At 31.0% G+C, this 19,950-nt stretch overlaps 1 protein-coding gene across 1 annotated transcript in view; it reads right to left on the bottom strand.

Moving 5' to 3' along the window:
• Positions 1 to 10,456, bottom strand: part of LOC123719959 (CUGBP Elav-like family member 4) — a 343,252-nt gene extending 332,796 nt beyond the window's left edge. Inside the window, exon 1 of the mRNA XM_045676305.1 lies at positions 10,319 to 10,456. Coding sequence (XP_045532261.1) covers positions 10,319 to 10,372 — 54 coding nt within the window. The 5' untranslated portion in view covers positions 10,373 to 10,456. The remainder of the gene's footprint in view (positions 1 to 10,318) is intronic.
• Positions 10,457 to 19,950: the final 9,494 nt, after the last annotated feature.

Here is a 19,950-nt window from a genome sequence, read left to right as displayed (position 1 = left end):
GTTTCATTTCCTGAAGTCAAGTAAAATGGCCTAACACCCAGTAACTTAAGAGCTTACTAACAGTTTCGAGTCAACATTAGTATGTAATGATTTATGAAAACCGCAGTTATTTTTACTTACCCCACTCATGCATTAGAGCAATTCAATTTCCAAATATGCCGTCCAGTGTCCAGACACCAGATCCCCTTCGACGATGATACAGAATAAATTTTTATCCGGAAACCTATTCGCAGTTACCTTTAATAATGTTGCAGATGGCATCCGGGGTACTTTCCAACCTGCTCCATTGTTGTCCCACATAATGCCGTCCAATCTTTTTATTTCGCTTCTGATTTTGAATGTGAATGGTAATAATATATTTGGCAAATCTGTGCAGGCCATTCAAGGTCTTATTACTTGGCTAGTTGGGTGATAATTGCCTAAATAGCGTCGAGTGAAACGCTGTAGGACGAGATAGGATTGTGTTTTCAGAACTGTTTTATTTGTTAGCATTGAATTGACCGTTTCAAATGTAATTGCAATTTGGAATGATGACGCAATTATTGTACAGAATAAAATCACTTAGGTTTTCTGTTTGAATTTTACACCATTGAAATACATGAACGATGAACAATTCTGCTTTTCATACATAAACGATTATATAAATTAAAAATTAAGAAATTTGATAATTCAAAATAAATATTTCATGCTTCAAAGCCATCCACAAAGTAAGTAAGCTTTATAAGCGTTTGGTAGAAAATGGAAAAACTGAGGATGTTTTTTAATAAAATAAAAGTTAACAAGGCGAGGGTAGCGGTGGATGTATCAATCAGTTACAAAGGCCGACGCCTCAGGCGATATACGCTGTAGATAGCAAGCCACACCCGCTCACCGCGTCCTCTACAAGTTATACGCTTATAAAGATTTAGCAGTTGGTATTTTTTATTTGAAAACTGCAAAGAATATGAAATTAAATTATTGTATTACGTCAAAATACGAGTAAGATAGTCTTTGAGTACTTACGTTTTGTTTTGATTTAAATATATATATATATATGATAGTCAGCAAAAATCTTTAGCAGACTAAACTAAACTGCTTTTAACACTCAAACGTCAAATTATGTTAACATTGTAATAAATTTGCGGTCAAATCCAGTAAAGAATATTAATCATTATATGCGACAACTTTCATATCTACACTAAATTTTTAATTCGCTTCAATTCGTCACTTAGCCCACGCGTATATCTATAGCTTGCAGCCTTAATCAATACCTATTCTGTTATTTGCCGACATGACGTTTTTATTAAATAACGTCGACAAACTGGACACGAGTACTCGTATGAGGGATTATGATGGATCGTATAATATTGAAATAATAAGGCAGGCCATCTGTGTAACACAGATTTCATTCTTGCTTTATTGCTGAAAACAATAAATTTAAAAATAACTCAAAAATATAAAAGAATCATAAGAAGTGCATTATTGACTTGGTTAGCTTTACTCAATTGCAATACTAACTTATCCTACTCCAATTAAACCTCCAATCCAAATTATCTCCAATTAAATATGGATAAATAGAAAACTAAAATAAATTTTAAAAGTTTAGAATATAATAAATATAAAAGACAATTAAGAAGTGTTTTTCCGTCCATTTAAAATATTTTTAGTAGTATACGCGAAAATGTTACATTGGTCTTTGAGAAGAATAATACGAACATAAATTCTAAAATATTAATTTAACCTTCTATAATAATAAATATTTAGTATAAATAAATATTCTTTTTCTACAAAAACTGATATCAGAGTAATTAATTTGATGCGTACCTTAAATATGTACCCATAATACCTCTTCCCACGATACCCATTAATAATAATACTCACGTAACACCACCCCACTTTATGGCGACAAGCAATAATATTCATAAGACATTACCATAAGAATGGGGACATACCGATGCTACGACAAACTCGGTATTACTTGCTCTAGGCCTTCGCATTGTTTAAGGTGTTATTAAATCATTATCATACAGTTTATTGCTTATTTAATTAATGTTCAAAGTTTTTCAATAAGAGGAGTTGATTCTTGATGTTTGACTCTATTTAAGTATGATTTTTTAATTTGTTTTTCAGATAATATATTTATAAAACAATTGCGTAATAAAATATCGATAAAACGCAAGGTACAAGTGTACATTTTTATATCCAATGAAAACTATACTTGTTTTTCTGATTCATACAAAATTTTGATCCGGCCAATGTTTTAATAAAAAAAAACGATTTTCAGACCATCAATAAAACGCTCGTTCACAGGTAACAAGACATGTTGACAGCTAAAGGCGGAAGATAAATGATGTTAGGTGTTTCCAGTGATAAAAAATTGGGAATTCCCGCGCATGGTGTAAACATGGCAATCACATTTCTGACATTTGTGTGCTTCCTCTAGTGTATTGGGAAAAAACAAACAGATTCAGTCATCTTTAATGTTATTTTTGTTTGCTTTCGTCGTTCGAGTTAACTGTTTGTTGTTTTATTTTGTTTTTGTAGGCGTCTGTCAAGATGCATTAACTCAATTGAATGATTTATTTTACACATTAGTATAGAAATAGCTCCAGTAACCTCAAAATAAACGTTTACATAAGAGTAATTTTAATTAAGTAATTTTGAGCATCATCTAGTATAATATACAAAACAATTTATCAAAAAACAATTGCATTAACAAAAGACTGACTAACCACTGTAGTGTTTCCAAACCAATTCAACTACAAGAAAAGAGCGTATTAATTCTTAAAAAGCCGGCAACACACTTCCGAGCATTTTGGCAATATTAGTGTCCGTAGGCGGCGGTATCACTTAACATCAGCTGTGCCTCCTGTCTGTTTCCTCCTATTACATAAAAAAATCTTACCATTCTATCAGAATTCAAATTTATATAAGAGCTTTCATAAATTATCTTAAGAAGTGAAAAAATCGATTTGTAATTCTATAATGTATACACTCTTCACTAGTGCTTTTAACCAAGAAACACAAACGTATAAAAAGCAAATAGCTATACCAATCCTTTCAGCCCAAAAATATCTTCAAGCGTTAACCCTAAATCACTGCTAAACAATAATCGACCTTCGCGCAGCAACAAGAACAACTATATTGTAAAATTCTCTATTACTATTTATAGAAACAAATGCATGCGTTCGATTCTCCAACGTATGGATTATTAACGAGCTCCGGCATGGTCCGAAATAACCACCTGTATTACACCAGTTGGAGTTATGAAAAAAATTTATCATATGAAATAATAGAACACAACCGAAGCATTTTGTGTATTTCTCTAAACGGCAACATTTATAATGAATGCATTGTGTTATATCTATCAATATATATTATTATGTTATCTTTTAAAAATAATTCAACATGAGAAACTTACATTTTAAACTTGATTCCGTTTAAAGTGTTGTTTTCATGCGTTTTGATTTGATCAAATTACTTTTTTTTAAAGTATAATTTTGGGAAGGCCGGAACTTGTAACTTTTATTTTCTAAATAAATGTGGCATTACAATGGCATAATTAGGCAATAAATAACAAATGTTCTAAACTACTAGGTTTAACCTGCCATAATAACTCGTAAATTTACTTTTTATATCCTCAAATTTGAAGTGTTTGGGAATTCGAAGTCTAAGGCTGACTACTCTACTACTCTACTTATTCTCATTACACACAAAACGCAATCCTCAAAACCGAGAACATATAATAGTGCTAACAAAAACGTTGCAATACAAATGTTCAGGTTTTGAGTTCAAAGTGATTTGTCACGTGACGGTGACACGCGTCGCAGACAGACGCCCATACTTCATGCCTAATAGCTAATAGTTGCGAATTCATTTCTATATTTATAAGCGTTACCTTATAATTGCAAGCATTCGTTAAATTCATGTAAATTCTAATGACATCATCATAATAATTATGATTTTCATAACGTTTTTTTAATGTTATTGAATCTAATTTAGTCTTGCATAAAAGCTCGTTGTGCTTGTGTTGTGTACCTGCGTACTTTAATGTGAAATGAATATTACGTAATGTATTACGAGCAATGTTACTGCAGGGTCATGGTTATTTGCAGATCATGAGGCATGTTGGCTTTAATTTTTATAGTGGGCTCGTACCCACTCGTACCTGTCCGGAATTCATCCGGGTTTGGGAGTTATGCAATAGGAAGTGTACTTAGTGAGCACTCTATAGCCAGCATTCATTAAGCCAAACCGCCGTGGTGGAATCAGTTAAAATCTTTATTTGTGAGGCGTCTGAAATCACTGATCAACTGTACTGAACGGTCATATAATAACGTAAAGTATAAAGTAAATGTACCCAAAATCAGTATATAAAGATGTTTAATCAATTTGTTGGCATTATCATATCCCTTTGATCGCCCATCTATTACAGAATCCACTACATCGAATATGATCGAAACTCAATTATATCGAGTATGTATAGCATTCGAATATCTGTTTCTAAAATCGTTTCAATCAATCAGGTCAGCAATCGAGACGTTTGAAATGTCTGTTTGAGTTATTTGTAGGCTTGTCTTACGCCATCGCCGAAGTAAGGTATATACTAATTTTAACAACCTAAACATAGTTTTTGAGATTCAGGAGGTATACTTATCACTATGTCTCGATTTTAATTTCTCTTGAAACCAATGTTTTTTTCGAAATTACAGACATGGACTAATCCCCTACCTCCGCCTTGCAATAGAAGTATGTTTTGTAACAAAAAATAAGTATAAATATACTTATCTACTGGTAAAAGAAATGTGCGTTGTCCGAACAAATATCATTATAATAGTTAATTAAAGTAATAATATAGTAGTAATTATAATTTTGGTATTTCAGAATCCCTACAATATTATAACATATTACTCGCCGAAAGAATGACAAAGTTTTCTTGAGTCTATTTATTTTTGAACTTCAATTGTGAACTATGTTGAGCGTTTTCTGTGGCGATATTGATCTTAAGGAGAATACGAACTAACACGTAAATTTAAGATTTATTGCAACCACAATAACTTGATCGGTCATATTTAATTAATAAATTACAGAGTGAGCATTGGCAAAAAATACCATTAATATTACCAATTTGCAGTATTTTTTTAAAAATTGTTTGTATTTTTATTATTATTAGCGCCAATAATCATTTATTATTTAACTTCAAATAAGTAACGTACAATAAGGCTTTTATTATAATTTTATATTACGCGTCTATTGTATTGTTAATCGTGCTTTGAACCATACAACGTTAAAAACATCAATATCACTTAATTAGTGTTACTGTCAAGTAAACTGACGATAAACATAATACCATACAGAATAATTAAACAAACATCAATATTTATATTTCATTAATACACGGCGTGCAAATTTAAAGATTTTAATTTATATTGATAACATTTGTTTGATATATAGCGTGGCATTTTCAATTAAAATAACTTGCCTTTTGTATAAATTTAGAATAGAAATAGAACAGTGCGTAATTTTTTTTCATCTTAGATTTCTTGCAATTACTAAGTTTGTGTTAACTATTGCGAAATAAATGTGTGTTACCTGTCGTGATTAAAACTTACAATATTAAATAAGAGGTATTAATTACTTAAAATTTCTACAACATTACTATTAGGCGTTACGGAAAGGAAAAATAATTGTTGGTAACAATATCAAAGTTGAAATATAAGCAACACGAAATTTTTAAATATAATTTACCGGTTTTTTTAAATTTTTTAAATAAAATTGAATTATCCCTAGCAAGAACATCCCAAACATTTCTTAATAGAAAACGGCAAAATAATTACCTGAATCTAAGACCTTTAACGCGCCAGAATTTAATTTTAATGTTTTTTTTTAACCTACTGACTTTATTAGTCTAATTCCATTTTGTTTTATGATATGTTGGGTTTGTCAACGGTATTCTTGGCAATGTATGAAGTGGAGAGTTATTTAAAACATTTACTACGACGTTTCGTGTCTTCATTGATAATATTATTATAAATCACTCCTAATGGTTATTGCTAGGTAAGCTTTTGTTAGACAATATAGCAAAATATATGAGCTTTTAGCTTTTACTGATTAATTTTATTTATATAAACTTCATCGCACTTCTGGTAACGAAACAATATTAGTCGTTTCAATGTTTTATCATTATACTTCGAAATACAAGTTAAGACCGGTACGCGTAGAAATAAGAAAGTGTAGCTTAAAAGATCTATTCACAAGTAATACTTATTCTTAAAATATAATAAATATGAAATCTAAATATGAAAATTTTCTTAAAAATAATAACATTTTGGAATATTAGTAAAACCAAAGTATATTCTATCCATAGTACTCCTATAAATCTTTAGTATAACTATACTTCGTATAAGGCACTATTGTCATGTGTATATATGACAATAATATATATATATGATTTTACAAATTTGATTCGTATTGGAATTTTAGCTATATCTGGCCAAAGTATAATTTATCTTTATCCTTTTCACGAAGGACGTTTGACTCCACTATTACCAGTAAGGTTACTTTTCGTTACCGGAAAGCGTCATTCAGAGTACCAGGAATCTCAGATGTAACGACTAAAATCATATTTAAATTTGTACTAGTTTGCCGGAAACATTAAAAATATCGTGTGAATTATATAGTTAAACCCTTTCAACAATACTTTAAGGCCGAACCTTTAATATTAGAATGATGCCGTGATTCAAACTTTATATGAAAAATATTATTCAAATTTAATTTTTTTTATGTAGAAGAAATAATAGACATTTACATGCAATGTTTTGCATCGATTATTCAAATTATGTACTCTACACTTAAATAAGCCTTAATCCTTGCTGTTATTAAAAACAATATATTTGGTATAAGATGCCGTCAAATTTAGGCAGTGGACCGGACATGACATGACTTCAAGATAGAAAGTGCACAAAACGTGTTACATCGTGTAATGGACCAAAAGGAAAACGGCACAAAGGACGACTCCAAATGCGATGGAAGGAAGACCTTTCGTAAACTGCTGCTCCATACTGGCTCCAGGTGGCTTGTGTAAGGGAAAGTTGGTAAACGTTGAAAGGAAAAACCTATAATTTTATATATGTAGTAACAAAATGTATGTGTCAAATGATAATTGTTAATAACTATTGTTTATTTTATTTATTTATACTTTGTTACCATAATATACATAATTATACAAACAACAAAACAAAAAGTAAGTAGGTTACATAAGTTATTAGGCAACAGGCGGCCTTATCGCTAACAAGCGATTTCTTCCAGGCAACCCTAATAAGGAAGAATAAAAAAAGAAACCTCTTATAGAAATATCTTAGTAGGAAATTAAAACCTTTTTTATTGTATTTTTTCATGTCTATTATATAATTATTTGTATTAAATTTAGGGTTCGTGGAATACGGCATACAATATTGCATTTTTAAAGGTCGATTAACTTTTTATCATCATCGGTACCATTATATTTATGACACACGTATATATATTATGCCTAACTATTGAGTAAAACGTGAAATTTACCAAAATTACATTTTGAATGTTTAGTTGCGTGTTGACCGTGTTAGATTGTAATTTTTTTTACTCTTTCTGTTATATCGCCGGACATGGCACTTAAATATTCAGTATTTGTGTACGTTCTATTAAGTTTCAATGTTTAATATATGAAAATAGTACGCCTACACACGACGACTTTGAGTCTAGTCTAGTGTTTTTCTTTACCGTACGAGTTAGTCTTAGTAGTATAGTGTTGACTCAGTTTCCACACTTAGACGCCTATTTGGTCCATTGTGTGTTAAGGTCCTGGCTAATTAAGCCAGCCTAGCTCCTTCTGGAAGCTCAGAAGTTTTGTGGGCACTTCGCAGGCTTCACGGAGCGATCTCTTACGATCACTGTTCGATGCTCACATTTAAAGTCTATCGAACTTAAGAATTACGTATTATAACTTGCATAACAGCTACACAATAGCTGTAATACTCTGCAGAAGGTAAAACCTTCAATATGGCGGTCTTGTCCGCCGATCTATTCAGCTCTCAATCGTATTGTCACATATGTGGGTTACCTACTTGCACTTATAGTATTTTTGTATTGCATTCCCGTTTAGCCCAGTTTAGGATTTTATGTAACTTTTCTAAAACAACTAGGTGAGTTTAATGTTATTTTTAAATGGATTGCCTTAAATTAATGCCTTATATTTTAATATGACTTTCTAGTTTTGTTCATGTAAATATTATTCAGAGAATAGATAGTTTTTCTATAACTATATAGGTCAAGTTTAAATCATATTTTATCTGTATCTGTATGTTATGTTGAAATTGGCCAATATTAATTAAAATATGTCGCTAAGCGTATATTTTTTTTACTGGAAGATAGCTGAACTAACTCGAGGGTTGTCGTTTAATTTATTCGTTGAACTCACAGGAAGGTTTTTATTTAGTTATTTTATTTTTTATTTATTTTATTTAGAACTTAGGTTTTTATCCCGGAAAAGCAAAAAGCCCCTATGGGGCAGCAAAGCAAAATGTACCATACGTTTGTATATAGATACTAAAAAGGTAGGCTAAGTAAACCAAGGCGAAGCGAACCCGGGGGCAGTTACTAATTAATATAATTCATAAATTAAATGCTTTTTTTAATAATTGTAGTTATCTATCACTACATGCTTGTTTATAAGAAGCATAGAATTCTAGGATTAGAATTAAAAATTAAATATTTTTTCAAAATTTTATTCAGCCCAATGACCTTTGACCCCTTTGAAAAATCTTTATAAAACATAACACAAAGTTCAAAATAATTAACATTCCACTATTCATATATTGTACATACATTCAGCTTGCGGTTCGTTGTTTCCCATATTCCAACACAAATTAATATAGGGTGGCCATAAATTAAGATTACAATTTAAAAAGTAATAATTTAAATGGGCTAATATCAAAAATACTTATTCTTTTACTTAAGGCTTATTTTTAAATGATCTTAAGATGAGTTTGATATAAAAGTTACCAACTTTAGTTATGTAATATTTATCGCATATCTTGTAGTTTGAAACTGACTATATATACACTTAAAATAAAGTAACGGCGAAACGGCATTCTACTGATTACGGAAATTTTATTTGTAATAAAAAAATATTATTGTGTATAATAACCAACGTACTTAATAATTAAGGGAGCACATTTACGTATCAAAAAAATCTTTGGCAAGCTTTATATATTCCAAATGTCTGGCGCAGGACAATTCTGAAGCTCTAAAAAAATGTTTATTATGTAATATAAGATACAGATATCACTTATTCCACGTCATTAAATTTGTATCGCAGTCATCCTTACTCATCAGCAAAGAAGACAAAGGGAGTAGGCCGACAGAATCAAATCATCATTCAAAATGGCAAACAACACTTATTGTATTACAAATATCGCAAATTTATTAGACACCTCACCATATCTATCAAGACACCTCACCGTATCGACGAAAATGTTGGTCACCAAACGGTGGCTGTATAATCATTGTAAAGGCCTCTCGAAGGTCTAATTAGTACCACAATTAGAAGCTCCCGATCAATAACAATTAGAGGCATGACTCATAGATATGTAATGAGAATTGCATACGTGCTCCAATTATATATATTCCAACGCTTCTTGAAGATATCAACGATGGGACCTTTCATTATACTGTATAAACAAATTACCTTTAAGTGAGGGCATAATTAGACTACCAACGGATTTTACAGTGGCCTAAAAGTATTCGTATAAAACTATTGAAAATTGCATAAGGTTTTTAATGATTTGATTGTATTTATTTATAAAGTATTTACTAAATTGTGTATAGCATTCATTTATTGTAATTTAACCCGATTATTATAATGCTACTGGTTTATTTTTTTAAATATAATAAAAATGATGATACAGTTAATATTATGCCAAACTATTTACTTTCCTTCAACTGGAGTAATTCATTATATAACAATCGATTATGCGCCTTCGTGGCTTACTTACTTTTACAATGGACCTTGTACTCGGTTCTAATATCGGCTAAACAATAGCAGTTTCAGGTTTCTGATGGCTGAATAGCAGTACTACTTTAAAATTTTGAAAATTACGCAAAAATGTGTTTAGTGGATTTCAAACGATATTGTAAATAAATTTAAAAAAATCTTTTATGTTTTATTAGTTTATATAAAACTTAGGGTCGTCTCTGTTTAAATTATGAAAAAACGTTAATTTTTACGTAAAACATAATAATCAGAGTCAAACTCAGATTGGGTTATGAAGGCAAAATATCTATGTGAAAATCTAAAACTTACCAACTCATCATAGTAGTTTGCTATTTGAGAATAGATCAACGAATCGTAATCCATCCTGTTTTTACGTAAAACACTATTTTTGAACACTGCGTGAGGTCACTTGGGTGTTTGAAACACTTGAACACTTAGCTTTTACACTTTTCCGAAGCCGAAGTGACAGTTTGAATTTAACACAATACGTAGGTGACTTTGCGCGGCTTTCTGGTTTTACCAATTTTCGGATGTTTTCCAGGAATTATCGATAAATTTCACGTTCGTCGAAGTAAAACGCATTGGCCGAGTAACGTCTGACGTACACTACCGTCTGTAAAGCTAAAATAAGACGAAATTTTAAACACAAATCTTTAGTACGCGGTGAATCTATATAGAGATGTTATTATCGCACGTGCTATAGTGGGAATGAACTGGAGTGTTTACGGAATGCTATAACCTATGAATCAGTTATACAAAATGAAGTATAGTTTACTAGAATTCCAATATTAAATGTATGATATATAGAATTTCATTTACTTGATACTTGTAGAGGATTGAAAATAACAGTTATCATTGGTATTAAGTTTTAAATGTATAATTTATTCAAAGTTTTTAGTCTCAGTATTGAAATTATAGCGAGGTGCGTAATTATATAATATTTGATACTAATATTGAAACAAAATATATTTTTAAAATAATTGAAAGTAAATTTTACTTATTATTTATTCTTATTAGTTATTAAAATGTATACTTTAATAATTTGTCTGTCTTAATAATACTTTCAGTAGTTTCAGTATTCAATTATAATTAGCCGTTGTATCAACTCTGTTTATATTTTACACCCGCACTAGAGGAAGCGAGTTATAGCGTATGTTCGACTGTGAGTTACTCCAAACATTTTATGTTAGTTTGTTTTATAATTTCTGGAAAACTTCTCTTATTAACATTGTAGAGAACATTGAACTGTATTTTTGAGAATTATTTTATTTCAAATAAATCTATATTTTACGCTAAAACAGTCTCAAGGTGAAATAATTTATCGATATTTAGAAAGCAAGTCAAGAACTGACGAAGTAGTAAGCCTAAAATTCTTGTGTTAGAATAATTCATACAAATTTAAACAAGGTTTTTCTGAATAAAATAATGACACTCTGTGGCTTAGTGGTGTATTCGAAATTTAAATAATAATGTCACAATGTTTTTTCAGTCTTGTAGAAGTATACTTTGTCACATTACTCAATATTAGCAATCGAACAAGCGTTCAGTCCCGTAAGAGAAAAATAACACATAAACTAAGTTTTATTGTGGGTATAATAAAAAAATATTCAAATATCCTCCTGGACTGGCTGGATTTGGTCCATTCTGAAGTAAAAATATATATATAGATATAAAGACAAAATGTCTAACACGTGTCTCAAAATGTACATCTGTAAAAATAACTTAATGTCGCTGTTAAAATATTTTGATGAAACTAAATTAACTTTCAAGAGAGTCCTAATCTTCTGTCTTATTACGAACTTTTGAAAAGTATAATCACGTTGAAGAGTACATTAGTCTTAATTTTAGGGCTGTCACAAAGTTTCATCTGATGCGGCGCCAGTTGACACGAATAATTTCTGGGTATTTTTAAAGAAGAATGTTTTCATTATTTTTACGAAATAACTCTTTGGTATTTTTCTTCGTGCAAAATAAAAAAGGGTCTTATCAAAAACGGATTGACACTTTAAAATGTTTTTCATAGACAAGAGCTTAGGCTTGGCGGAGATGTCTTTAGACATGTATTATGGATTCCTCGTTTTATTCTTTAACTTTTTGCCATTCCCTTTCGCAGAACCGTCCTAGTTTTATCCCTGGTATGCACTGGGTGTGTAAGTCAGCTAACACATTCTCTTACTCAGTTTCCCTTAACCATCTTGAACGAAATTTTACAATAATTTTCATTTATATCTCTCGCTATTTAGATCACATATTTATAGTTTGTTAGAATTATATTAGGAATAGTTATTATGTATAAAGCATAGTTTGTTTGACAAATTATATACAAGTTTTAATCGTTAATTTTGTGTGTTCCTAGATCTAAACTTTTAATGGGAGCATTGACAAACCTTTCTAAAATAAAAATATGAACGCTTTTCACAGAGAATATAGATAACTATAATTTATAAAAAAATATTTATTTCTAAGTTATTAAACTAAACGCATGCTTATAACACACAAGAGAAATTGATATCAACAAAACACACATACATCCATAAAAACTATATTAGAACATAAAAATTACATACAAGCAAGGGGCAAACGTAGGCTAAACGCCAAAATATCAAAATTACATTTTGGAATTGATGAGTTTTTATCTCTTAAAGGAGTTTTATTGTCACGTTTGTAAATTTATTGAGTCTTAATTATAATATACATACTATATAACATACAAAAGTTTAAACATGTGTTAAACGCTATATTTATTTGCTAAGCAAATGTAATTCATCTACGCAATGTAAAATACTAAAGAAAAATACAAGACATTTTTATTGCATTTCTCTAAATATATTTCTATTCAATAAAATATTCAATTACACTGCAGACGGCTGCAAATAAAACGGGCGTTGAATAAAGACATCTGAAGAAATCCTATTATACGAAACAAAGTACGGCGCTACAAGCACTTGTCCCGTTCGCTATGTGCGACACGTCATGTGCATTTGATAAATGCGATATAACATTTTATAAATAAATTTATTTAGATTTTTCTCTTGTTCGTGCTCTTATGAATTTGTATGAAGTATCGTAACCACCAACTTATTTCTCTTCGTTTTCAGTGAATTATTTTGTGTCTTCTTGTCTCGTAGCTAGACGCATGTCTCGCGAGCGTTAATTACGAAATTAAAAAGCTTTGCTACACAACTTCAAACAATACTTCTAACGGTTACACAAGTTAATATGGCGTCTTTTTTGGAAACAAACACCAACCACACCACATCATACATAACGCAAGCCTAAGCTACCCACAAAACGCACTTTCATCGCTCAACGCTTTTTATCCTTTAGGCGCCATGTCATCTTTTACCACTTTCTTAAAAACAAAATTTTAATTATTCATTTAAATATTTTCATAGTGAATAATTAACATCTTCTAAACATATCTTATACTAAAACTGAAAGTATTCTTCTTGTGAAAAAGTAGTTAAATAACATAATTTGTTATGTCAAATACCTGAAATTATTAATATATGCCGTCAAATAGAAGATATAACATGACAGGGCATGCTAGCGTGGGGACTAGTGTACTTTCTATTATAACCATAAATCCTTTTTTAGTACCTGTAATTATGTTTTTTTTTTCTTTTTCTTTGATTGCGTACATTTTCATTCCTCTACCAGAATTCTAACATACAGAGCTCAGAATTATTTATTTTAACACATGGCTGAAGTTGCCCATCCTAAAAGCGATTACTTCAATTCAATACATATTAAATATATTATTTTTCAAAAATTACTCCTAAACTAGCAAATCAGAATGCCATGATCACAAATAACAGTAACTTTAAAACAATAGTAATAAAAAGTTATTGTGCAGAGGCATATTACGTATGAAAGTCTCTATTACCGAGTCAGATGAAACGCATCGTTATCTCCATACGCGTCACACGAACCGAGACACAGCTAGTTAGTTATAAAATGAGCTAAGCTCAGCCACATAGCTACGATTTATAGCAATACCATTGTGGCTTGTAATGTACGCATCGCACAGGGGTGGCATTGAGCTGCAACTAACGAGAAAATAAATTACATATTTCATTGAAAATACCTTTTGTTTTATTTACCTTACGCACTGTTTATTTACTTTACGTCCGAAACTCATTTTACTATATGTAAACACAAAAATAACTTTTATTGTGAATTATTGTCTTGCAGGATTCTGCGTTTTATCTTATAATTCTTCTGTGCGCAGGTTTGTAATTTAACTCCTGCTCGTCTGGGCCGATTTTGATGAAATATTTGATCAAGGAGAATGATTTAGATGTTTTACTTGCATTTTAGACGTGTATATAAGACAACAGTATGTCAGGTCCGCTTGTGTTTTTACAATCATCATAGTTTGTATGTATCTTAGTAAAATATGAAATTGTTTACCTGGTTGTACTATTGAAATTTATCTTAATTTTGTGACAAGGATATCTCCACACCGTTTTCTGTTCCCATGCACGCACGACCTGTTGCGATGGTGTACTGGAGCCTTTCCAGTGTTTAAGTGAATTATACTCAAATAAAATTTAGTTATCATGTATGTTTTTCAATGTTCTACTCGCTCTTGCCAAATTCACTTAAGTGGAAAACGCGGGTGGCAAGTTTTAGTATTATTCCGAAAAATAATGGTAGCAAAAGAAAAATACCTAGTCCAGCCATAAGTTCTGTTAGAAGAAAATGAATTTATTTTAATAAAGTAATGTGTTACATGTTATGTATTATTAAAATTTATACCTAAATATTTATTAAAGTTTCAGCAAAAAATTATGGCTACATTCGAAATGGCTACCTTTGGCTTTTATACAGGAATTTAATCTGCTTGGCCACGAATCTATGGATTTACGCACTGTTTCCAAGGGAAATTTTGCCACTGCTTTCTCCAAAGATTCCGTGTCCTCTCAAACTGATAATAATTTGAAGTCTAAAGGGTTGAGTACGGGCTAGATGAGGCTCTTATAAAATCCGGAACGTTGGTTTCAAGCCACGCTTGAATACTTTGTGCCTTGTAACCAGGTGCAAAATCCTGCTGGCAAGTCCACAGTTTATTTTTAAGAAGTATATTGCTGAGAGGTTTCACAAAAAGAATTCACTCCTTTTTCACAAAAAAAATAGTATTGTGTACCTTTTCAACCATTTGAGCCGCTTCTTTAGAACTATAAACGTACACTGTATCATTTTGCTTATTGTAGTGCTGTTTATCCGTAAAGAAGATATTTCTGTGCTTTTCACCTGTGTATCGCGACAGAAGGCGTACTGTAAATATTGATTTAGGGCATGTCTTGTATATCGACGGTAAGCACCGAGCTTTTGTTCTTGTTTTATAATACGCGACAAAGTTCTAGAATAGCGAACATATGGCTGATACCAAGATTGTAAAGTATCTAGAATATGACCGACGGTGGGTATGGAACCCACTTTGTGCATTCCTATTTTCTTTAACACCCCATTCCATATTGTAATTTGATAATTAACACAAAAAATATGTGATAATGCGCAAAATCAAAATATGTTTTTAATATTCCAAACCCAAAATAATTAAGACGATTAAAAAAGAAAAAAATATGTAACAGAATATATAGCCAGACTAGTTATAAAAACTGCAAACAGGAATAACATTTTGCACAAATTTCTTAAATAATTCGATCCTTTGTTGTAGTCTGAAAAAATATTTATGAACTAAGATTTTTTTCAAAAACATATAATATTAGTTTATCAATAAATAGATCATACATAAAATGACATCAAAGATTTAATTTACGATCATAAAGGCTTTAAAAAATACAATTTTGCTTTAAGATTGAAGAATTATCGCAGTGAAAAATCAACGAACTCGACAACATCTTAAATACGGTTCAACAAAGTTTTGTAACTGCGGTGCCTGTTTCGTCGACAAATCGTTCAGGCAGTATCAGTCAATACCTAATTGATTCATTAAACACCATGCCATGGTTTATCACTTAAAATAAAGTTGAATATTTCAAGTTACACATTATATTTTAAAGATTAAAAATAACGCTTAGTATCCAAAATGAAAGCAATTTACAAGAAAAGAATTTCAACACGTGCAATGTTGGCTCCAGCTTAATCCGGAGCTTAAGCGAAATTACAATACTGTGTTGAGAGCTTGGGTTTGCCTGCAATTACGGCAAGTCTTCGTTTTTGGAAATATCTATATCTATCTATCTATATTTGGAACATGCAATTAAAATATATTTTTAATTATGATTATTTACAATATACGTTTATGTAATTCTTATGAAAAATAAATTAACTTACATCAATTTACTTATTGATCATCATTATTGTAGTTCTAGTTATATATGTATAGTACATATATAACTGTGTTTTTTAATTTCATATGCAAAATAGGTAATTCACACCTATATATATATATACCCTGGCAACACAAATTGTGTTCACATCTTAAACTACAAATTGCTGTAGTAATATTCCCGACTTATTCAACAGAATTCACGATCGGTACAGAGAATTTTAATTAAATTTTTTCTTCACCGTAATCTTTTCTTTAAGTCATAACCTGAGCACACTGAATATAAATTGTGTCATTTCGCAAAACCCTAATGGAAAAGCCGATTAAATAATTCAGCTGAAAGAAACTTTGAGCCTATAACCGTATACATACGTAATAAGGTTTCCATTGGTCTTCGCACGTGAATGAAAAAAAGACGCCACATGTATCGACATTGTTTGGCAAAGATCCATGGGCATCGTATTTCCTATCATCAGATGGCAACCCTTTTTTGATTAATTATGAATCGCGCACCACTATGTGGAATCAGCTGCCCACTGAATTATTCCTGAACCAATGTGACTTAGTGACCTTCAAGAAAAGAGCGTGGTCTAAAAACGCCGGCCGCCTTGCCACCTTGCCGTTTGTGAGCCTTCTCGCAGTATGTGTCCATTGGCGGTGGTATCACTTATCAGGTGAGTCCTGTTCTATAAAAAAACATATTTCGTAACTAATTATTAGTCTCTCAATTGTTCTTGATAACTTACAAATATTAATTTTAGAAAATAAAACATAATTACTTAAATATAGTGCTACAAAGACAAGAACGGCGAATGTAAGAAACATTATAAGCACGAATTGGTTGAATTTTCCGATCGATGTTTTGTTTTATAAATAAAGGTCATCGTAAATCGTCTATTCGTATAAGTATTAACATAAGGGTAAAGTTTACCTGCCGAATTTAGCATTCACAACCCTTCCGAGGCCGTCATGTTGATGTATGGTAATGTTAAAACGTGAGTGGGGGTCGAATTAGCCCCAGCTGATCCTTCAAGCTATTTATAAGGGTCGTTTTTACAAAACCTTTCTACAGTATTTGATTGTTAACGCAAATGATGTGTTGAATAATCGCTATATTGGCGTATGAAGCTTATTCTTAGTAGTCAAAAACAAAGTCAGAATATTATTTAAGGTTACTTTTGTCAACTTATGTTTAAAAAATATTCATATTTACACTTACTGTCAGTTTTCAAATCGAGATTGAAGTACGGATGAAAAACCAAATTATAGGCAAAAGAAGAAAGACTTTCTTTTAGCGAAACACTGATTGCTTTTGAGGAGATAGTGTAATTTTAATGCATTTTTGACGCGATAAAATTAACGGAAGATGTACAGAAACTATTACAACAGTTTATTAAAATAATTCTATTTTAAAAAGTCGTAGTCAACAGCCAATGGTATACGGTTTCCATATACAAACAGTGAACATAAGTATTAAATATGTATCCTGAATAGTTACAATGATATTGCCATTATCTGGGCGTCGTTTTATATAAGATAAAATTAGCCCCGCACGCACGAAGAATATAAAGTAGTGGATAATTTTATAACAATATTAAATTTTGTTAGGCGTAATCGCTTTATTTGCGCCGGCATGTTGTACCCTGGCTGAATTTGGTACAAAAATGCTAATTTAATTTTAAGAGTTCTTGTAAACTTAAGTATTGAACGTTTTTATCAATCATCAATTGAAAACCGCAAAATACTTAAGTGACTTTGTATTTTTATAATAACTTTAATAATAATATTTTTTTATTCTTCGCAGTATTGCATTTTAGAGGTTTACCTGCACCAGCATTGATCATCTTTGTGTGGGCCTGGTGACTATATGGTATGGTGGTATATATATATGGTGGTGACTATAGAAGTTAGACTGGACGTCTAGGACGTATAGAAGATGGACTATGGAAGACCAGTGGTAACAGGTCACCAGGTCCATCATGGTCGGTGATACAAAATATACAAGGAGATGACTATATCCTATGACTAAGCCAAAGTAAAAAACAAAATAAAACGTAATAAGAATAAAAATTGAGTGTTCATGAGTGTGTAACATGTGTGTGTGTGTAAATTAATTTTGAAAGAATTTAATTTGAAGTCTACCTCAAACAAATTTTCTGTTGCATCGTAAACAAGGCTTTTAGATATTTAGAAACATATTTTACTGTAATAACTGTAAATATATAAGGAAAATTTATACTGTATATGACTGATTCTGAAAATGTAAGTCGTCTCACAATTCACTTATTCTAAGGTAAACTAGCAGGTATCTAGTCTGCGTATATTTGCAGTATAGAACTTTGATTGATAATTTAATTAATATGTTAATTGAAAAATTTTGAGACAATGCTCAACATGGACCAATCCTCAGCCTTCCATTATTTCGTTAGATATTTACGTTGTTTATAGGGAACCTGAACCAATATTCAGGACTTAGTATGCGTAAGATAGACTCGAATGTAAGCAAAACCTCATAATATCAGTAGGATTAAAAATGCAACAAAACAAATGAACATTAACAACGAAAATAAAGTGATCTTAATAAATTCCCATAAGCTCGCGACCGTAAATTAACCAGGTGCAGCAAACAATTGGTCCGCAAAAATGATAAATACGTAACACAGGTGCAACGGCACTGTTTGCTCGGTAATCGAGCGTTTTATTTATCGACGAATGTATTTATTTTTTAAACGACGTTTTATATGAATGATTGTTGTTTTATGCTTTTTATAATTTCAGTGTTTTTTGTGTAGGTAATCGAATTTAATATTTGTTTTGAATCAAAATTTATACCCAGGATATATACGTTTATTCTTTAGCTTCATGAAGTTGAAGGTAAGGAAATCACTTGTACAAGTTTTTAAAATGAACATTTCATTGCACCACAATAAATTACAACGAAGCTATTAAACAAAATATTGTTGCATAAACATACCATTTATTTTTATAAATAAAGGTTAAATTAAGGGATTTTGTTAGGTAATAATAGATATTATATTATAAACTTACCCCAGGTAGCGTTCTTTTCTCATGGAGGGCTGATTGTGCGCTCGAAGCGCTTTCCGGGTTGAAATATGTAAGGAAAGCGCACCCTGTTGACAAAATTAACACCAAATTAATGAATTAAATAAATAAAACTAATATTCATATTTAATTTCCAAAGGTAATATTATTTTGTATAAAATGTTTTTACACGAAATAGTCACAGTTTGCAGCTAGTATATATGTTTTTCAACACTAAGGCCGTGCATTCCAACGCGTTATTCGCTCTTTTTCTCTGTTCTTATCACAACCTATTTTCCTTTATGTATGAGCAAGTGTCACTTATTTGTTTTAAAATAATATAGCAAAGAAATCGGCTTCGATTTGGAGTCGAGACTAAGCGCTCAGTATTTCTCATTAATCTCACAATCTATTTAATTTTGATATTTAAAAGTCATAGTTCCCCTAAGTCTCTGAATATTAGACCTTAAAGTAAATAAACTCAAACCTTTAAACAAACCTCCAAATAATCGTAAACCCCCAAGTAATAACACCTAGTTTAGTCTTCGTAGCGTAAAAATTATATCGATTTTAGACTACGTTTCTAACAAGTGCAAGTCAC

The sequence above is a fragment of the Pieris brassicae genome, chromosome 2 (assembly GCF_905147105.1).
Source record: "Pieris brassicae chromosome 2, ilPieBrab1.1, whole genome shotgun sequence".
Classification (NCBI taxonomy): domain Eukaryota; kingdom Metazoa; phylum Arthropoda; class Insecta; order Lepidoptera; family Pieridae; genus Pieris; species Pieris brassicae.
This window is presented reverse-complemented; position numbering and strand designations above follow the sequence as displayed.